At 46.0% G+C, this 17,488-nt stretch overlaps 1 protein-coding gene across 6 annotated transcripts in view; it reads left to right on the top strand.

Moving 5' to 3' along the window:
* Positions 1-17,488, top strand: part of fyco1a (FYVE and coiled-coil domain autophagy adaptor 1a) — a 261,315-nt gene that overhangs the window by 39,501 nt on the left and 204,326 nt on the right. For all 6 annotated transcript variants that reach the window (XR_005460614.1, XM_038796694.1, XM_038796689.1 and 3 more), the window contains 2 exons: positions 10,590-10,683; positions 13,687-16,284. Coding sequence is in view for 5 of the 6 variants with exons in the window: in XM_038796694.1 (XP_038652622.1) it covers positions 10,590-10,683; positions 13,687-16,284 (2,692 nt within the window). In the remaining variant the exon portion in view is untranslated. The remainder of the gene's footprint in view (positions 1-10,589; positions 10,684-13,686; positions 16,285-17,488) is intronic.

Raw genomic sequence — 17,488 nt, 5'->3', positions numbered from 1 at the left:
GTGGAAGCATTCTTTACGTTTTTTGAAAAGGTGGGTAAACAGAAATTTGGACATTACTTTTCCAAAGTACACTGGCAGGTAGAGCTAATGACGTGTGCATCTTTGTCCGAAGAGGTTATAATGTAGTGAAGAAAGCCATCCTTAGTGTGTATGAGTTGGTTCCTGAGGTGTACAGGCAAAAATTTCAAAACTTAAAAAAAAATAACCTGGACATGTATATTGACTTTAAGGGTGAAACTAAATAATTTTGGCAATTAGATACAGGTGCTCAAAATAAAAGGAACATATGAAGTCCTCAGAGAGATGATTCTTTGACCAGAATTTAAAGATTCACTTCCTTTGATTACTAGAACTCGTGTTGAGGAACAAAATGTGAAAGCTGCTCGACAGGCAGCCCAGCCAGCAGATGATTACAAACTGGTTCATAGAACCAAAACTTTTTTTTCTCTGTTGTCCTATCACCAGGCACTTAGTCTGAAACAATCTGTTCACTGATTCTCACTGACTCTCATTTTGAGTTCACCCGGGCAACTCTGCTCCTTACGCCGTTTCAGCCATAATTCAAACATGGACAAAAGACTTGAACTCAAGAGGTGAGGTGAGATCGACTGCCCATGACATTAATGCTGTATTTGACCTAGTGTGGCATCAAGGTGCCCTAGGAAAACTGGAGTCAATGAGAATTGGGGGGGGAAACTATCCACTGGTTGGAGTCATGCCTAACATAAAGGTAGATGGCTGTGGTTATTGGAGGTCAATCATCTCAATCCCAGGACATTGCTGCAGGAGTTTCAAACAGTAGTGTCCTAGGCCCGACCAACTTCAGCTGCTTCAGCAATGACTTTCCCTCCATCATAAGATCAAAAATGGAAATGTTCGCTGATGATTGCACAATATTCAGCAACATTGGCAACTCCTCAGATCCTGAAGCAGTCCGCGCCCATATCATAGAATCCCTAGAAGGAGGTCATTCGGCCCATCGAGCCTGCACCATCCCTTCGAAGGAGCATTCTACCCACATTCACTCACCCAATGACCCCTCTCCCTAACCTGGGTCCCGAGTGCTGTGAGGCAGCAGTGCTAACCACTGTGCCACCATGTATGTCGAAGACCTGAACAAATTTCTGCCTTGGACTGATAAGTGGCAAGCAACATCCATGCCACAAAAGAGTTAGTTGAGAGTGACTGCCTTGACATAAAGGCAGCATTTGACCGAGTATGACATCAAGGCACCATAACAAAGTTAGACTGCATTTTCCAAACCTATGACCACCACAATCTAGAAGGACAGTAACAGCAGATATATGGGAACCCCACCAACTGGAGGCTACCCTCCAAGTCACTTACCATCGTGACTTGGAAATATATCGCCTTCACTGTCACTGGGTCAAAATTCTGGAATTCCTTTCCTGACAGCACTATGGGGGTACCTATACCTCGAGGACTGCAGCGGTTCAAGAAGGCAGCTCACCACCACTTTCTGATGGGCAGGGCAATAAGTGCTGGTCTAGCCAGCGATGCCCACATCCTGTAAAATAATGCATTTAAAAAAGGCAATGATCATCTCTAACAAGAGAGAATCCAACCATTTTCCCATGACATTCAATGGCATTACCATGGCTGAATCACCACTATCAACATTCTGGGGTTATCATTGACCAGAATTTGAACTGGACCAGCCATATAAATACTGTGGCTCCCAAAGCTTATCAGAGGTTGGGAATTCTGCGGCGAGTAATTCACCTCTTGATTTCCCCAAAGCCTGTCTACCGCCGTTAATGTATGAATCAGGAATGTCATGGAATACTCTTGCCTTGCCTGGATGAGTGTAGCTCCATCAACACTGAAGAAGCTCAACAAAGCAGACCGCTTCATTGGCACCCATACACCACTTCCGATATCCAGCCAAGTCCACCACCAACGCAGTGATATCAGTGTGTGCTGTCTATAAGATGCTTTGCAGCAACTCACCACGGCTCCTTTGGTAGCAGCTTTCAAACCCATCAACTCTAGAAGGACAAGGATGTGTAACGAAACATGCTGATGTTATTTGTGAGGGCATCCCAACTTGGAACACCAGTCCGTCGGGGTCTATAGTTTGTTTTGTTTCAGTGTGAGGAGACAAGTGAAACGCCAGTGAGAAATAGCCCAGTCGTCAGGCAACAATTATCAAAAACTATTCATGAAAGAAAAGACAAATACACGCAGACAGGACTACTCTACCCTCAAGTAATTGTGACGTATGAATTTTTTTTTTAAAAATAATTTTTATTGGAATTTTTTACAGAAAATATAAAACATAACGACAAACAATGAAATGCAACAAAATAACCCATAATAACTGTAACACCCCCCAGACCGTATCGACACATTTATCACATCCCCCCACCCCCCCCAACCCCAATGAACAACAAAAGAACTTAAAAATAAATTAAAATTAAATAAACAAACATAGTCATCGTCTCCCCCTTCCGCCCCCTCCCCCCCCCCCCCCCCCCCCAGGTTGCTGCTGCTACTGTCCCTGTACCCTATCGTTGAGCCAGAAAGTCGAGGAAAGGTTGCCACCGCCTAAAGAACCCTTGTACCGACCCTCTCCGGGCGAATTTGACCTTCTCTAGTTTAATGAAACCCGCCATGTCATTGATCCAGGTCTCCACGCTTGGGGGTCTCGCATCCTTCCATTGTAGCAAGATCCTTCGCCAGGCTACTAGGGACGCAAAGGCCAGCACACCGGCCTCTTTCGCCTCCTGCACTCCCGGCTCCACCCCAACCCCAAAAATCGCGAGTCCCCATCCTGGCTTGACCCTGGATCCCACCACCCTCGACACCGTCCTCGCCAGCCCCTTCCAGAACTCCTCCAGTGCCGGGCATGCCCAGAACATATGGGCATGGTTCGCTGGACTCCCCGAGCACCTGACACACCTGTCTTCACCCCCAAAGAACCTACTCATCCTCGTCCCAGTCATGTGGGCCCGGTGCAGCACCTTGAATTGGATGAGGCTAAGCCGCGCACACGAGGAGGAAGAATTAACCCTCTCCAGGGCATCAGCCCATGTCCCGTTCCCCCAGTTCCCCCTCCCACTTAGATTTCAGCTCCTCTACTGACGCCTCCTCCGCCTCCTGCATAACCTTGTAGATATCAGATATCTTCCCCTCTCCGACCCAGACTCCCGAAAGCACCCTGTCACTCACCCCCCTCGCGGGAAGTGAAGGGAATCCCTCCACCTGCCGTCTAGCAAATACCTTTACCTGCAGATACCTGACCATGTTTCCCGGGGGGAGCCCAAATTTCTCCTCCAACTCCCCCAGGCTCGCAAACCTCCCATCAATAAACAGGTCCCTCAGCTGTCTGATGCCCGCTCTGTACCAACCCTGAAATCCCCCATCAATGGTCCCCGGGACGAACCTATGGTTCCCCCCTAACGGAGCCTCCATCGAGCCCCCCACTTCTCCCCTATGTCGCCTGTGACGTATGAATTCCTAATATACAGAACATACCACTTGTTACAAAATATATCTATGATACCTGAACTCTGTAAGGCTTGCCAGGTTCCCCCAAACACCATCCAAATTGAATAACCAGCTATTGTTACCACACAATACTGGGATGGTACTCAAATCTGGGAGCCATTTTTTTCCTGGTCCAGAGAAGATATTTTAAAACTGCTGTTATGAAGGTTTTCTGCACCGCCTTGTCTCTAAGACGTAAGAAGCTCATTTGCTGCAAATGTGGCCTTCAGCCTTAGTGGCTGGAAACTGGCCTGTCCACTTTCCGAGTCTGCTAGATGGTAACTGCCTCCTTTCCTTCTCGGGGACTGGCCCATTATACTGCTGTTGTTCTTTGATTATATCTTCAGCGATTATATCTTCTGTCTATTCAGCTCTCTGCCCCCATCAACTTCCTTGACTATACATTAACATATGTATATCTCAGGGAACTTCCCAATTGTCTATAATCTGCTTCTCTTTCATAAACTATTCACACTTAATTATTATCTAAACAGCCATTCTAAACTTGTTACTGGGAGAGACGCATACCAGTTGAGGTCCTTTGAATACTGTCTATGCTATCTCCAGGCCGATTCATGATAGATAGCAGATGCATGGGAACACTACCACCGAGAAGATCCCCTCAAAGCCACACGCCATCCTGACTTGGAAATATATCGCTGTTCCTTTATTTTCACTGGGTCAAAATCCTAGGACCCCTTCAAGCAGTACAATTGGGTGTACCTACACCACGTGGGCTGCAGTGGTTCAAGAAGGCCTTCGTGATGGAAATTCGAGATGGGCAATAAAAATGCTGGCCTAGCCAGAGGCACGCACATTCCATGAAATGATTTTTTTTGAAGTGCCTACAGATTCACAGAGATATTCATGAGCTTTTGAAAAAGAACTTTCAGTCAGAGTTTTCCACAGCGCGTTGCCCTCTACAGAATAGCTGGGAACTGCAAACCGTGTGGCTCATCAGACTGAATCAGATTATAAAATCCTCACTCCGGCGAGCAGGGTGGATGAATTTGATCACGAGGTTGAGAATATTAAAGTTGAGGTGTTGGAGGCAGCATGTGCAGTGTGAATAGGTGACCGCAACTTGGTGTGAGTTTGAATACGGGCAGTGGAGTTTATGAAGAGCTGAAAATGGGAGGAAGCATTGGAATAGTCAAGTCTGAAGGTAGCAGATGCATGGCCAAGGGTTTCAACAGCAGATTAGCTGAGGCAGAGTCACGGGTGGGCAATCAAAGGTGACAATGTATAAAACTTCTTCATTTATCTGACTATTTTTGTTTAGCAAAATATTTACACGTGCACCTAAAATATGTGTAAAATATTATGCTTTCTTAACAATAAATATCCCAATTGAAATGTATTCTCATTTACTACCATTTTGCTTGTTTAATTCTAAACCTCTTAATGGCTTTCTAAAGTTTAATTCTGGAATGAGTATATATTTACACTCATCAACTATGCAAATAACTTAGAGTGTTGTTACTAGAGTGGGGTAAATGAGGGAGGGACTTGGGCTAAGGGACAGCGAGGAGGTTGGGGGCAGAGGCTGCCTGGGGGTGGGCCGGTGGAGGTGCGGAGCATGGGCTGGAGGCGGGCCCAAAAAAGGGGATGGTTGATCGGCGAAGGGGGGGGCAAAGAGCCCCCCCACTAGGCTGATCACCTGGAATGTTCGAGGGTTAAATGGGCTGGTCAAGAGGGCACGTGAGTTCGCGCATCTTAGGGGACTGAAGGCGGACGTGGTAATGTTGCAGGAGACGCACCTTAGAGTAACTGACCAGATTAGATTGAGGAAAGGCTGGGTCAGTCAGGTCTTTCACTCAGGACTAGATTCAAAGACTAGAGGGGTCGCGATCCTGATCAATAAGCGGGTGGTGTTTGAGACGGGTAGAATAGTCTCGGATGTGGGAGGTCGGTACATTATGGTCAGTGAGAAACTGGAGGGGGTGCAGGTGGTAAATGTGTATGTGCCAAATTGGGATGATGTGGAGTTTATAAAGAGGATGCTGGGGAAGATACTGGACCTGGACTCGCACAGGTTGGTCATGGGAGGGGACTTCAACACAGTTATTGACCCTGGCTTGGACCAATCAAGCTTGAAAACGGGCAGGGTGCCAGCAATGGCTAAGGAACTAAAAGGGATCATGGAGCAGATGGCGGGGAGGGGGGGGTGGGTGGATCCATGGAGCTTTGGGCAGCCGAGGGTGAAAGAGTTCTACTACTGTTATGGGCCAAGGTTTAGAGAACCCCAGAGTGTAACATGGAGTTCACCTGACCCACAACTTTTAATAGATTGTGGTATGGGGCTCACAGGGCCCACTCTACAGGTGTGGTACAGCAGAAATGGAAAAGTATTTTTTAAAGCAAAACAATGTTTATTCTATGAACTCAAGTTAACCTTTTAAAAATATACAGTAAACATCTTAGAAACCATTAATTCAAACACAACCCCCAAAGACTACAACACTAAGTAATCCTTTAAGCTTTCCTTTTAACATCCATAAGACCTAAAACACCTTTTACCAGAAGCACATTAGGTTAAAGTCACTACTGCTATTAGTTTTAAATCACCAGGATCGATTTACAGTCTTTAGATTACAGAGAGATTCATACACCTTCTGGCTGTGACTGCAGCTATCCAGCTCTGAAAACGAAACTAAAACACACCCTGCAGCAAACAGCCTAAAACAAAAGTAAAAAGCTGACAGACAGCCCAGCTCCACCCACTCTCTGACATCACTGCAGTAGTAAACACCCATTTCTTAGAGGTACTTACTACAGATATTTATATACACACCCATTCATAAACACCCATTTCTTAAAGGTACTCTCACATGACACTACTCACATGTGCATAAAGTGTACTCCCGGATTGATTTCTTTATTTTCAGCAGGGCCTTACTGGCAGGGGTGGTGGACACGGGGTACTCAGCGATCACAATCTCAGATCATGCTCCCCACTGGGTTGACCTGCAAGTTAGTAAAGACAGTAACCAGCGCCCGCACTGGAGGTTAGATCTGGGACTTTTGGCTGATAAAGGGGTGTGCGAGCAGCTGAGGAAATGTATTCAGAACTACCTGCAGGTCAACGACTCGTGGGAAATTTCAGCAGCGGTGGTCTGGGAAGCACTGAAGGCGGTGGTCAGAGGGGAGCTGATCTCGATACGGGCCCATAGGGAGAAAGTGGACAGGGCAGAGACGGACCGACTGGTAAAGGAGACACTACAAATCGATAGGAGGTATGCGGAGACCCCAGAGGCAGTGCTTTTAAGGGGATGGCAGAGGCTACAGGCGGAGTTTGACTTGTTAACCACAGGGAGGGCGGTGGAGCAGCTGAGAAAGGCGAAGGGGGTGATCTATGAGCATGGAGAGAAGGCCAGTAGAATGCTTGCACAGCAGCTTAGAAAGAGGGAGGAAGCCAGGGAGATAGGGAAAGTAAATGACGGAGATGGGAACCTGTTTGGAGATTCAGTAGGGCTGAATAAGGCGTTTTGGGATTTCTACAGTGGGCTGTATAGGTCGGAACCCCCTACAGGGCTGGACGGGGATCTGGCAGAAGGGCTGGGGGCCCCGATCGGGTTGGAAGAGATAATGGAGGGTCTGAAGGCCATGCAGTCGGGTAAAGCCCTGGGGCCGGACGGGTACCCAGTGGAGTTTTATAAAAGGTTCTCTGGGATATTGGGGCCGGTGTTGATGAGGATGTTAAATGAGGCAAGGGGAAGAGGTGTGCTGCCCCCGACGATGTCAGGCCACGATTTCGCTGATTCTGAAGCGGGACAAGAACCCGCAGCTGTGTGGATCCTACAGGCCGATATCCCTGGTGAATGTGGATACCAAACTGCTAGCCAAAGTTTTGTCCTCCAGGATTGAGGATTGTGTTCCGGATGTTATTGGGGAGGACCAGACGGGGTTTGTTAAGGGTAGGCAGTTGGTGGCCAATGTAAGAAGGTTGTTGAACATGGTCATGGTGCAAGGTAGTGAGGTGGAGGTAGTGATCGCAATGGATGCAGAAAAGGCTTTTGATCGGGTCCAATGGGAATATCTGTAGGAGGCACTGGGACGGTTCGGAGTTGGGTGGGGCTTTCTCAGGTTGCTGTATCAGGCTCCTGTGGCAAGCGTACGGACGAATAGGACAACATCGGACTATTTTAGACTGCACTGGGGGACGAGACAGGGATGCCCCCTCTCCCCACTGTTGTCCGCGCTAGCTATAGAGCCGTTGGCATTTGCTCTGAGCGCCTCAAGGGGCTGGTCCGGGGGGGAGGGGGGGTGGTGGAGCACAGAGTCTCGCTCTGTGCAGATGACCTGCTTCTGTATGTATCGGACCCAATAGAGTGGATGGAAGAAATAATGAGGATTCTAGGGGAATTTGGCCGGTTTTCGTGGTATAAGATAAATATGGGGAAAAGTGAGATGTTTACGGTCCAGGCGAGGGGACAGAAGAGGCGATTGGGGGAGTTGCCGTTTAAATTAGTAGGGGGAATCTTCAGGTACCTAGGCATTCAAGTGGCGCGGGAATGGGACCGGCTGCATAAATTATATCTGGCCCGACTAGTAGGCCAAATGAAAGACGATTTTCGGAGATGGGACGCGCTCCCGTTGTCATTAGCTGGCAGGGTGCAGACGGGGAAGTTGACGGTCCTCCCGAGATTCCTGTTTGTGTTTAAATGTCCCCCCATCTTTATCCCGTGGTCCTTTTTTAAACGGGTCAACAAAATGATCACTGGCTTTGTTTGGGTGGGCAAGACCCCGCGGGTAAGGGAGGTAATGGTTGAGCGGAGTCAGGGAGAGGGCAGGCTAGCGCTGCCAAATTTTAGTAACTATTACTAGGCGGCGAATATTGCCATGATCAGGAAATGTGTAGTGGGGGAGGGGTCGGCAAGGGAGCTTATGGAGGTGGCTTCTTGGAAGGGCACCAGTGTGGGGGCGTTGGTAACTGCGCCTCTACCGTACCCGCCGGCACGGTAATCCACTAGCCCCGTTGTGGTGGCGGCTTTGAGAGTCTGGGGGCAACGGAGGAGACATGTTGCAGCAGAGGGAGCATCGGTCTGGTCCCCAATCTGTAATAATCACCGGTTTTCCCCAGGAAGTATGGATGGTAGGCTCCAGATATGGCAGAGAGCAAGATTGAGAGGATGGGGGATATGTTTATAAAGGGGAGCTTTCTGAGTATCAGGGCGCTGGAGGAGTAGTTTGGGTTTGCGAGGGGAAACAAATTCAGGTATCTGCACGTGCGGGACTTCCTATGTGAACAGGTGTCAACCTTGCCGCTCCTACCGCTAAGGGGGATTCAGTACAGGGTAGTTTCCAGAGGGTGGGTAAGAGAAGGAAGCATCTCTGACATCTACAAAGAACTTATGAGGTCAGAGGAGACGCAGACCGAGGAGCTGAAGCGCAAGTGGGAGGAGGAGCTGGGAGGAGAGAAAGTGGATGGTCTGTGGGCAGACGCGTTGAGTCGAGTCAACGCGTCCGCAACATGTGCCAGGCTCAGCCTGATACAATTCAAGGCCGTTCACCGGGCCCACATGACAGTGGCCCGGATGAGCAGATTCTTTGGGATGGAAGGCAGGTGTGCAAAATGTGCAGGAGAACCAGCGAACCATGTCCACATGTTCTGGGCATGTCCGAAACTTAGGGGATTTTGGCAGGGGTTTGCAGATGTCATGTCCACGGTGTTAAAAACAAGGGTGGCACTGAGTCCAGAGGTGGCGATTTTCGGGGTGTCGGAAGACCCGGGAATCCAGGAGGAGAAAGAGGCAGACGTTCTGGCCTTTGCTTCCCTGGTAGCCCGGAGACGGATACTATTAGCTTGGAGGGACTCAAAACCTCCGAAGTCGGAGACCTGGCTGTCTGACATGGCTAGCTTTCTCTGTTTGGAGAAAATCAAGTTCGCCTTGAGACGGTCACTGTTAGGGTTCACCCGGAGGTGGCAGCTGTTCGTCGACTTCTTCGCGGAAAATTAATCGTCAGGAGAAGGGGGGGTGGTGTTTAGTTTAGCTTGGAGTAGGGGGTTAACAAAGGTGGGACCTGTAAGGGAGGGCGACGGCTTTTGCACTATGTTTATAGATTTGTGTACATTGTTTATTTTGTTGTTGTTATAATACCAAAAATACCTCAAAATGTTTATTAAAAAAAATATTATGCAAATAACATGCACGGTGATGCAGTGGTTAGCACTGCTGCCTCAAGGCGCCGAGGTCCCAGGTTCGATCCCGGCACTGGGTTACTATCCGTGTGAAGTTTGCACATTCTCGCCTTGTTTGTGTGGGTTTCACCCCCCCACAACCCAAAGATGTGCAGGCTAGGTGGATTGGCCACGCTAAATTGCCCCTTAATTGGAAAAAATAAATTGAGTACTCTAAATTAATTTTTTTTAACTATTAAATAACTTGATAAATGATACAATGCATCCTATTTTCAAACAATTATACATTATTTTTTACAATATTGCCAGATATTTACTTGTATATTAATTTAAAATATTGGGCTGACTCTTCTGGAACACCCTAGCAGTAGTTTTAATGGGATCACACTGGGAAATTTGGACCTGAATTTATCAGAATTACCATTGGCCTTGTGAAGGGATAGAGTTTGTGCCTGAATCTTACAATGCCAGCTGGGTAAGAGAAGGTGAGCCTTGTGTGCTGCATGTTCCTGGAGATGTTCCTGCATCCTGGCTATCTGAGGGACCCAATCTAATGTTGCTGGCAGTGCCTCAGATCAGATGTGCTGGACCTTAAATGGAGGAAGTGGGTCTCTGAGAGGGCGAGAGAGTTCAAGATAGGATTTGGATCGGGAACTCCAAAGAAAAGCAGATTTGTTTGTTTTAAAAATAATTGTTGCGAATAAATAATTGGCGGCAGATAACTGATCTGTCTGGGTGAGGTGAGGACTTGTTCTGTCTCCTATGAACTTTGATGTATGAAGCGCATACTGAGAAAATGTGCTGACATTAACAATGGGATGCACCCCAGTGTCAGATGCCTCTGTGTTGCATTAAGCACAGTAAACCGTGAAAATAATTACTTGAACTAAGAATCCAGTAGTAAGTTTAAAACTGCTGCATGTATTTCTTTTTAAAGGAGATCTTTCAGTCTATCTCATTCTCCATCACATCTTTGGAAGCCACCAAGTAGATGCTCCAGTGTAAGCAGTTTGGTGAGCAACTATTCACAAGTAAGTGCCACAGTCATAATCTGCAATGTATACTTTGCAGAGATAATTAGCCATTAGGTGGTGAGTGTACTTTTTATCTCGTATAATGTTATTACTGACCTTATCTTTCTCTGGTGATCTTCAGTTTTCCCCTATCATTAACACAATCTTGCATGAGTTTGTCAATTTAAGTGAGGCACTTATCTTTCCCTTTTTTTTAATCAATGTTTTTTATTGGGTTTTTGAACAAAGTATATTTACCGTCATGTACACAAAAACACAAAATAGAATACATATGTATATATATATATATATATATATATATAGAAGAGAAGGGAACACGAACAAAAAAAAAGTTAGAACAAAATAGCTGGTAGGGAGGGTATTATGTGCTAGCTCAACAACAGCAGCCCTGTACAATTGGCAATATTGTTTTTAGCACACAAGTAGGCATCTGTTTGCGTGTTTGGGGGGGGGGGGTAGTAGAGTACATATACATTTGGACGCCGGGGAAACAATTACAGAACAATTACAGAGGGCAGCACGCGAATTGGATCTGGTGTTGGTGCTGTCGCTTGCTTCTCCCGGACGGTTTTCGTTGCTGCAGTCGTCTCATGATCACCTCTGCTTCAGCCATTTGTCCCGTCTTTTGCCCGGATTTTCCTTGTTCTCTGCTCCTGTAGATGCCACGGGCGTAATTCTCCGGACTTACGAAAAATCGGAGAATAGCGGACGGCGTAAATTTTTACGGACACGCTGGTCTGACGCCCTCCCGCTATTCTCCCCCCACCCCCCCCCCCCCCACGCCTGCCTCCCGACATGAATCACTGCCCGCCGTTTTTTTACGGCGAGCAGCGATTCTCTCCTGGCCGATGGGCCGATTTCCAAAGCCTTTACGGCTGTTTTTACAAGCGTAAAACACACCTACTCTGACCGTTCGTAAAAACGGCCGTAAAGTCCCGTTCTCGGGAACCATGGCACCGATTGGCACGGCCAAGGGTGCCATGGGCCCGTGATCGGTGCCCACCGATCGCGGGCAGCTGGTACTTAACCCGCGCACTCTTTCTCCCTCCGCCGCCCCGCTGGATCCATTCGCGCGGGTTTCACGCATATGCGTGATGACGTCATACGCGGGTTGGAGTCGTCCAATCCACGCATGCGCGGCTGACGTCATCTGCCGCGTCAGCCGTCGCTAACTTTGGCTAGCGGGCTTAACGAAATTCGTTAAGCCCGCGATGCCGGAGTTCACGGCCGAGCGATGCTAGCCCCGACCGGGGAGATGAATCGGTTCCCGGTCGGGGGGGCGGAGGTTGGCGTCAAACGCGCCCGTTTTTGACGCCAGCTTCCCGATTCTTTGTAACTCGTGATCGTTTCCCGTGCCCACCTTTCGGCTGTCATTCCCTTGATTCGCTTTTCTTTTCTCTTAGGTTTAGCTGCTACCGCCCCCCCCCCCCCCCCCCCCCCCCCCCCACGTGAGTTTATACCCCACGTGAGTCATCTCCCACCGTGTCGCGTCTTTTCGTCCGACGTCACTTCGTCCAACGACACTTCGTCCACGTCTTTTGGTCCAACGTCTTTTTGTCCGCCCGTCTTTTGGTCCAACGTCACTTCGTCCAATTATCCAATTACAAATTAACTCCGTTAATTTACTTGCTAAAATGCAAGTCATTGATAAAATGCAAGTAAAATGCAAGTTGAAAAATGCAGTTAAAAAGTTAAAAAATCTAAAAATGCAGTTAAAAAATCTAAAAGTTTACTAATTACTTAAAATTCCCGAAATTACTTAAAATTTATGTAAATGGTAAATTCCCGAAATACCCTAAAAGTTACATTTCCAGAACTGTACCCGAGAGAGAATCATGGGGAGAGGACAAGATGATTTGATATTCTACAATTCCGACAGACACAGATATAAGTGGGAGTCTATTTGGATTTAGACAATGAGTGCAGTTCTGAAAGAAGCAGATTTAAACTCGATTTTCGTCGAGTGATTAGGGTTGGCAGTGGCTTCTGACATTACAGGTCTGAAATGATCAAATATTCCATCAGATACAATGGCTCTCATCACGCTGGAGCATACATGGGTGAATATCCTGCAGCTTATCTTAATAATGTCTGGAGATCAAGCAGCACAAATGCAGAACTCAACTTCAAGAGGCGAAAAAGGTGGAGAGGATCCTTGAGCAGTAACATTGAAAAACTAAATTAAACTATTTGTAATTGGATAATTGGACGAAGTGACGTTGGACCAAAAGACGGGCGGACAAAAAGACGTTGGACAAAAAGACGTGGACGAAGTGTCGTTGGACGAAATGACGTCGGACGAAAAGACATAGCACCATCTCCCACTATCCTTCATCTAACCCTTCTATTCCTTTGACATTTATGTTACTCACCTCAACTACTCCCTAGGGCCATGAGTTCCATATTCTAACCACTTCCACGCTGAAGAAGTTTCTCCTGAATTTCTTGTTGAATTTATTAAAGTGACTATCTTATACTCATCTGCCTTACTTTTAGCCAAAGAGAAAATGCTGGAAAATCTCAGCAGGTCTGGCAGCATCTGAAATGAAAAATGAAAATCGCTTATTGTCACAAGTAGGCTTCAAATGAAGTTACTGTGCAAAGCTCCTAGTCGCCACATTCCGGTGGAAGGCTGGTACGGGAATTGAACCGTGCTGCTGGCCTGCCTTGGTCTGCTTTCAAAGCCAGCGATTTAGCCGTGTGCTAAACCAGCCCCACAGGAGGAGAGAAAAGAGCTAATGTTTCGAGTCCAGATAATTCTTTGCCAAAGCTCAAAGCTTTTCCAGCGTTTTCTCTTTGGTTTCAGATTCCAGCATCCGCAGTAATTTGCTTTTATGCCTTACTTTTAGAATTTGTTGGTTAGTGAACGACACACTGAGCCTCAATCATGGCCCATTTTTTCATTTGGTAATTTTTCTGAAAAAATAAGTTGCACTGATGAAGTTGCATCTAAATTGCTGACTGAAGTTTAACTAATATATCGATGTTGTGTCTCTGTAGGCCCCAGACTATTTTTCGAACCCAGAAATAAACAGTCCATTAATAGCAGAGCAGCTGGAAACCTGCGATGAGCTACGTGCTGAACTTGATCAATCTGATGTAAGGCAAAGGGAGATGAGGGAGAAGATTCAGCAGATTGAACTGGAGAAGGAAGAGTTACAGAAGACCATAGCTTTGCACGAGCAAACTACAGAAGCTATGAAGAAAACAACTGCTGATACAATGGAGGAAAACCGCAAGTTGAAGCAGATGTTGGAAGAGTCGAATCAGCTGTCTGACAGCTCGGCTTTTGCTCAAGACACTGTTCAAGAGCTTAAGAAATCTTTGCAGATGTTAGAAGCCAGTTCCGCTGAAAAACAGCAGGTGCTTCAGATGAAGGTTATGGAATTAGAGTCATGTAATCAAGACTACAAAGTAAAGCTGCAGTCGTTGGCACAAGAAATGGAGAGGCTCAAGGCCTCTGAAGAGACAAAAGATGGCAATTTGAGTGAACTTCAGACCAAGCTAATGACGGTGGAGCAGAAGAACCTAGACCTGATAGCAAGGATAGATAGTATTTTGACTGAGAAGGGACAACTAACAGCAACCCACTATGATTCAGCACAGAAGATCCATGAGCTTATTGACAAGTTGAATGAGGCTGAACGGGAGGAAATTGGAATGCAGCGATTAAACAGTATGCAGCAGTCTCAGCTGGAGAGGTTAACAAATGATTTGAAATCAAGAGAATCTCTAGTAAAGGAGCTCGAGTTAAAGCTAAAAGAGACAACTTCAAAATTTGAAGAAAAAAATGTTGTGCTTGCGAAGAAAGATGAAGAGCTGCAGAGTACCCTGAGTAAATTGAAAGAAATTGAAAGTATGCAAGAAAAGAACGCGACAGATCTTGAGTCAGGGCAGACGTCAGTTCAGGAGCTGAGAAAAGAGCAAGAAGAAGCGCAAATCAAAAATGACAAATTAAAGGCTACATTAGAGGAGCAAATAGACACACTTTCCAGCGATCTCAGAGCCAAAGAGTTAGAACTGTCTGCTGCTCACAGCAGGGCACAAAGCCATCAGGGGGTTCAGAACAAGTTGTTAAGCGAGAAGGCAGACCTTAAGAAAAAATTGCAAGATTTAGAAGAACTGCTCGCCAAGTTGAAAACCAGGACAGAAAATATTAACGTTGAGCATCAGAAATTGCAAGCCGAGAGCAAGAACCATCAACAGATTCTGCAGAAACATATTGAAAGAGAGAAAGAATTGGAGAAGACTTGTTTAACCCTTGAAACTGAGATAGACAGACTGAATGTGTCTGAGAAACAGTTGCAGGGCCAAATTGCTGATGGCATGGTGACAGTGGATGAGAAAGAAACAAAGCTGAGGGAAGAAAACAGGCAGCTGGATGAGAAGTTGCAAAACACCCTCAGACAACTTAAAAGGATGGAAACAAAGCTGGAAAAGAATCAGTCCGAATTTGACGATCTGAAACGAGAAGAAAATAAGCTCAACGACTGCTTCATAAATCTCCAAGTATGTTGCCAAGCTAAGGAAGAACTGATCTTAGACCTGCAGAATAAATTAGCAGGGTCAGAGCAGGAGAAAAATTCTCTTGTTTCCCTTCTAAATGAGAAAGAAGACTCTCTACTGGAGAAAGCTGACGCGTTAAAGAAGTTTTCGGAAAGCATTGAGAAAAGCCAGGCAGCAAAAGAGACTTTGGAGAAAGAAAAGTTGAATATTGAGAATAGCCTGAAGCAACAGACTAAGCTTTCAGAAAGCCTAACAGCTGAGAAAAATGCATTAATGGAAGCACAGCTCCAGGAGAGAGAGCTTCAGGAGCAAGCCATGCAAGAGATTAGTGCAAGCTTAGTTACTACTAAAAATCAGCTTGAAATCCAGCATGCTGAAATGACTAGATTTCACACAGAGGGTCAGGAGCTCAAGTCGAAGCTTAAATACGAACTTGAGGAAAAGGAAAATATATGCAGCAATCTAAACCTTGCAATATGTTCCAAGGACGAATACAGAACATTGGTTCAAAACCTGAAGGAACAGATAGAATCAATGAACAGCGATCACACTGAGAAACACTTGCTGTTCAAAGCAAAAGAAGATTATCTCAAAGATGAAAGGGAGAAGTCAGCACAGCACATAATTGAACTGGAGGAACAACTTGTGTCTGTTAAAGAAGAAATGTTCCAGCTGAAACAGTACATTGAAAAGATAGAGGTTGAGAATGTCGAGACCCAAGATCTGCTTCACAGGGCGAACACTGACATGGCAGAACTTGGCATGCAGATTTGTACACTCAGTGCAGAGAAATCTGGCACTGAGCAGAAGTGCATTGAGATTTCTCAACAGCAAGCAGCATTCTGCGAGGAGGTAAACGCAGAACAAAATCAACTAAATCTTAATGTTTCCAAACTGCAAAGTGAGAACAAACAGCTGCAAGAAGAGTTGAGGGGATTGAAAGAATCGGCATTAACTGTAAAGGAGCTGCAGAAAAAGCTGGTGCAAGCAGAACAACAAATAAGAAGCTCCCAAGAAACTGCAAGAGAAGAACTGTCAGCAGTCAAATTTCAGATGAGTGGAGAGGTGATGGACTATCAGGATAAATTAAAGGTGATGACTAGGTTCCCTCCTTGTATTGCTGCAGTCGGCGGACCTGGTTAACAATGGCAGTGTAATACAGCGAGCTTTTATTTACATCTTCATTCATTTGTAAGCACAATGTGAAGAGCATAATTAATTTCAGTCGGGAGAGTATTTGAATTGAGCAGTTTCCCTCGTTTTGAAGGCCTGGGTTTCTGCTTCAATTGTTATCTGGATTTGATCATTTTGCTTAATTAGAAATTTGACATTAAATTTCTGTTGTTTCTGTTGCATTTTGAAAGTGATGTCTTTATTTTCACTTATTTTAAAAGTGTAAAACTTTGTTTTAGGCACTTTCCTTTGCTGGTCTCTATATAACATAGTAAACCAGCATTGTAGAGGATGGCATATACCCAGCTTACAGTTTCCATCTATAATGTTGTTGACCATCTGCATGGAGATGTGCAACAATAGCCTACTCCTTTGATCTATTATATCTGGCTATGGAGAAACATTTTCTCAGCTTCCCTTGCCTTAAACCTTGCCATTTTCCTATTTAATCATTCTGCCAGTATGTTAGAACCCTCCCTTTTTGGATGGATCCCTGTTTAGAAAAGCTCCTGTTCAGAATAGAATCATAGAATTTACAGTGCAGAAGGAGGCCATTCGGTCCATCAAGTCTGCACCAACCCTTAGAAAAAGCACCCACTTTAACCCATCCCCGCAACCCAATAACCCCACCTAAATTTTTTGAAACACTAAGGACAATTAAGCATGGCCAATCCACCCAACCTGCACATTTTTGGACTGTGAGAGAAAACCGGAGCACCGGAGGAAACCCACGCCGCCACAGACAGTGAACCATGCCAGGAATCGAAGCTGGGACCGTGGAGCTGTGAAGCAACTGTGCTAACCATTGTGCTGTCGTGCTGCCCTCTGCTTCCATTTAGAACCAGATGCCAATACTTTGAATTGTTTCCCCTAATTTTCCTGTGAATTAGTGTTAATCTGATAGGTTTTCATTGCTAAGTAAGATCAGGTTTCATTATAATTTTTAATTGTTCAGCACATCTGACCAAAGGATCGAACCATAGACGAACCAAAGAAATGATACAGTGCAGAAGGGGGCCGTTCAGCCCATCTTGTCCATACCAAACCAAAGGCACCCAGGTGCTCTTTCTAATCCCATCTTCCTGCACATGGCCCATAGACCTGAGGCTTACAACCCTTAAGG

This window comes from Scyliorhinus canicula, chromosome 5 (genome assembly GCF_902713615.1).
Source record: "Scyliorhinus canicula chromosome 5, sScyCan1.1, whole genome shotgun sequence".
NCBI classification, from domain to species: Eukaryota; Metazoa; Chordata; class Chondrichthyes; order Carcharhiniformes; family Scyliorhinidae; genus Scyliorhinus; species Scyliorhinus canicula.
This window is presented reverse-complemented; position numbering and strand designations above follow the sequence as displayed.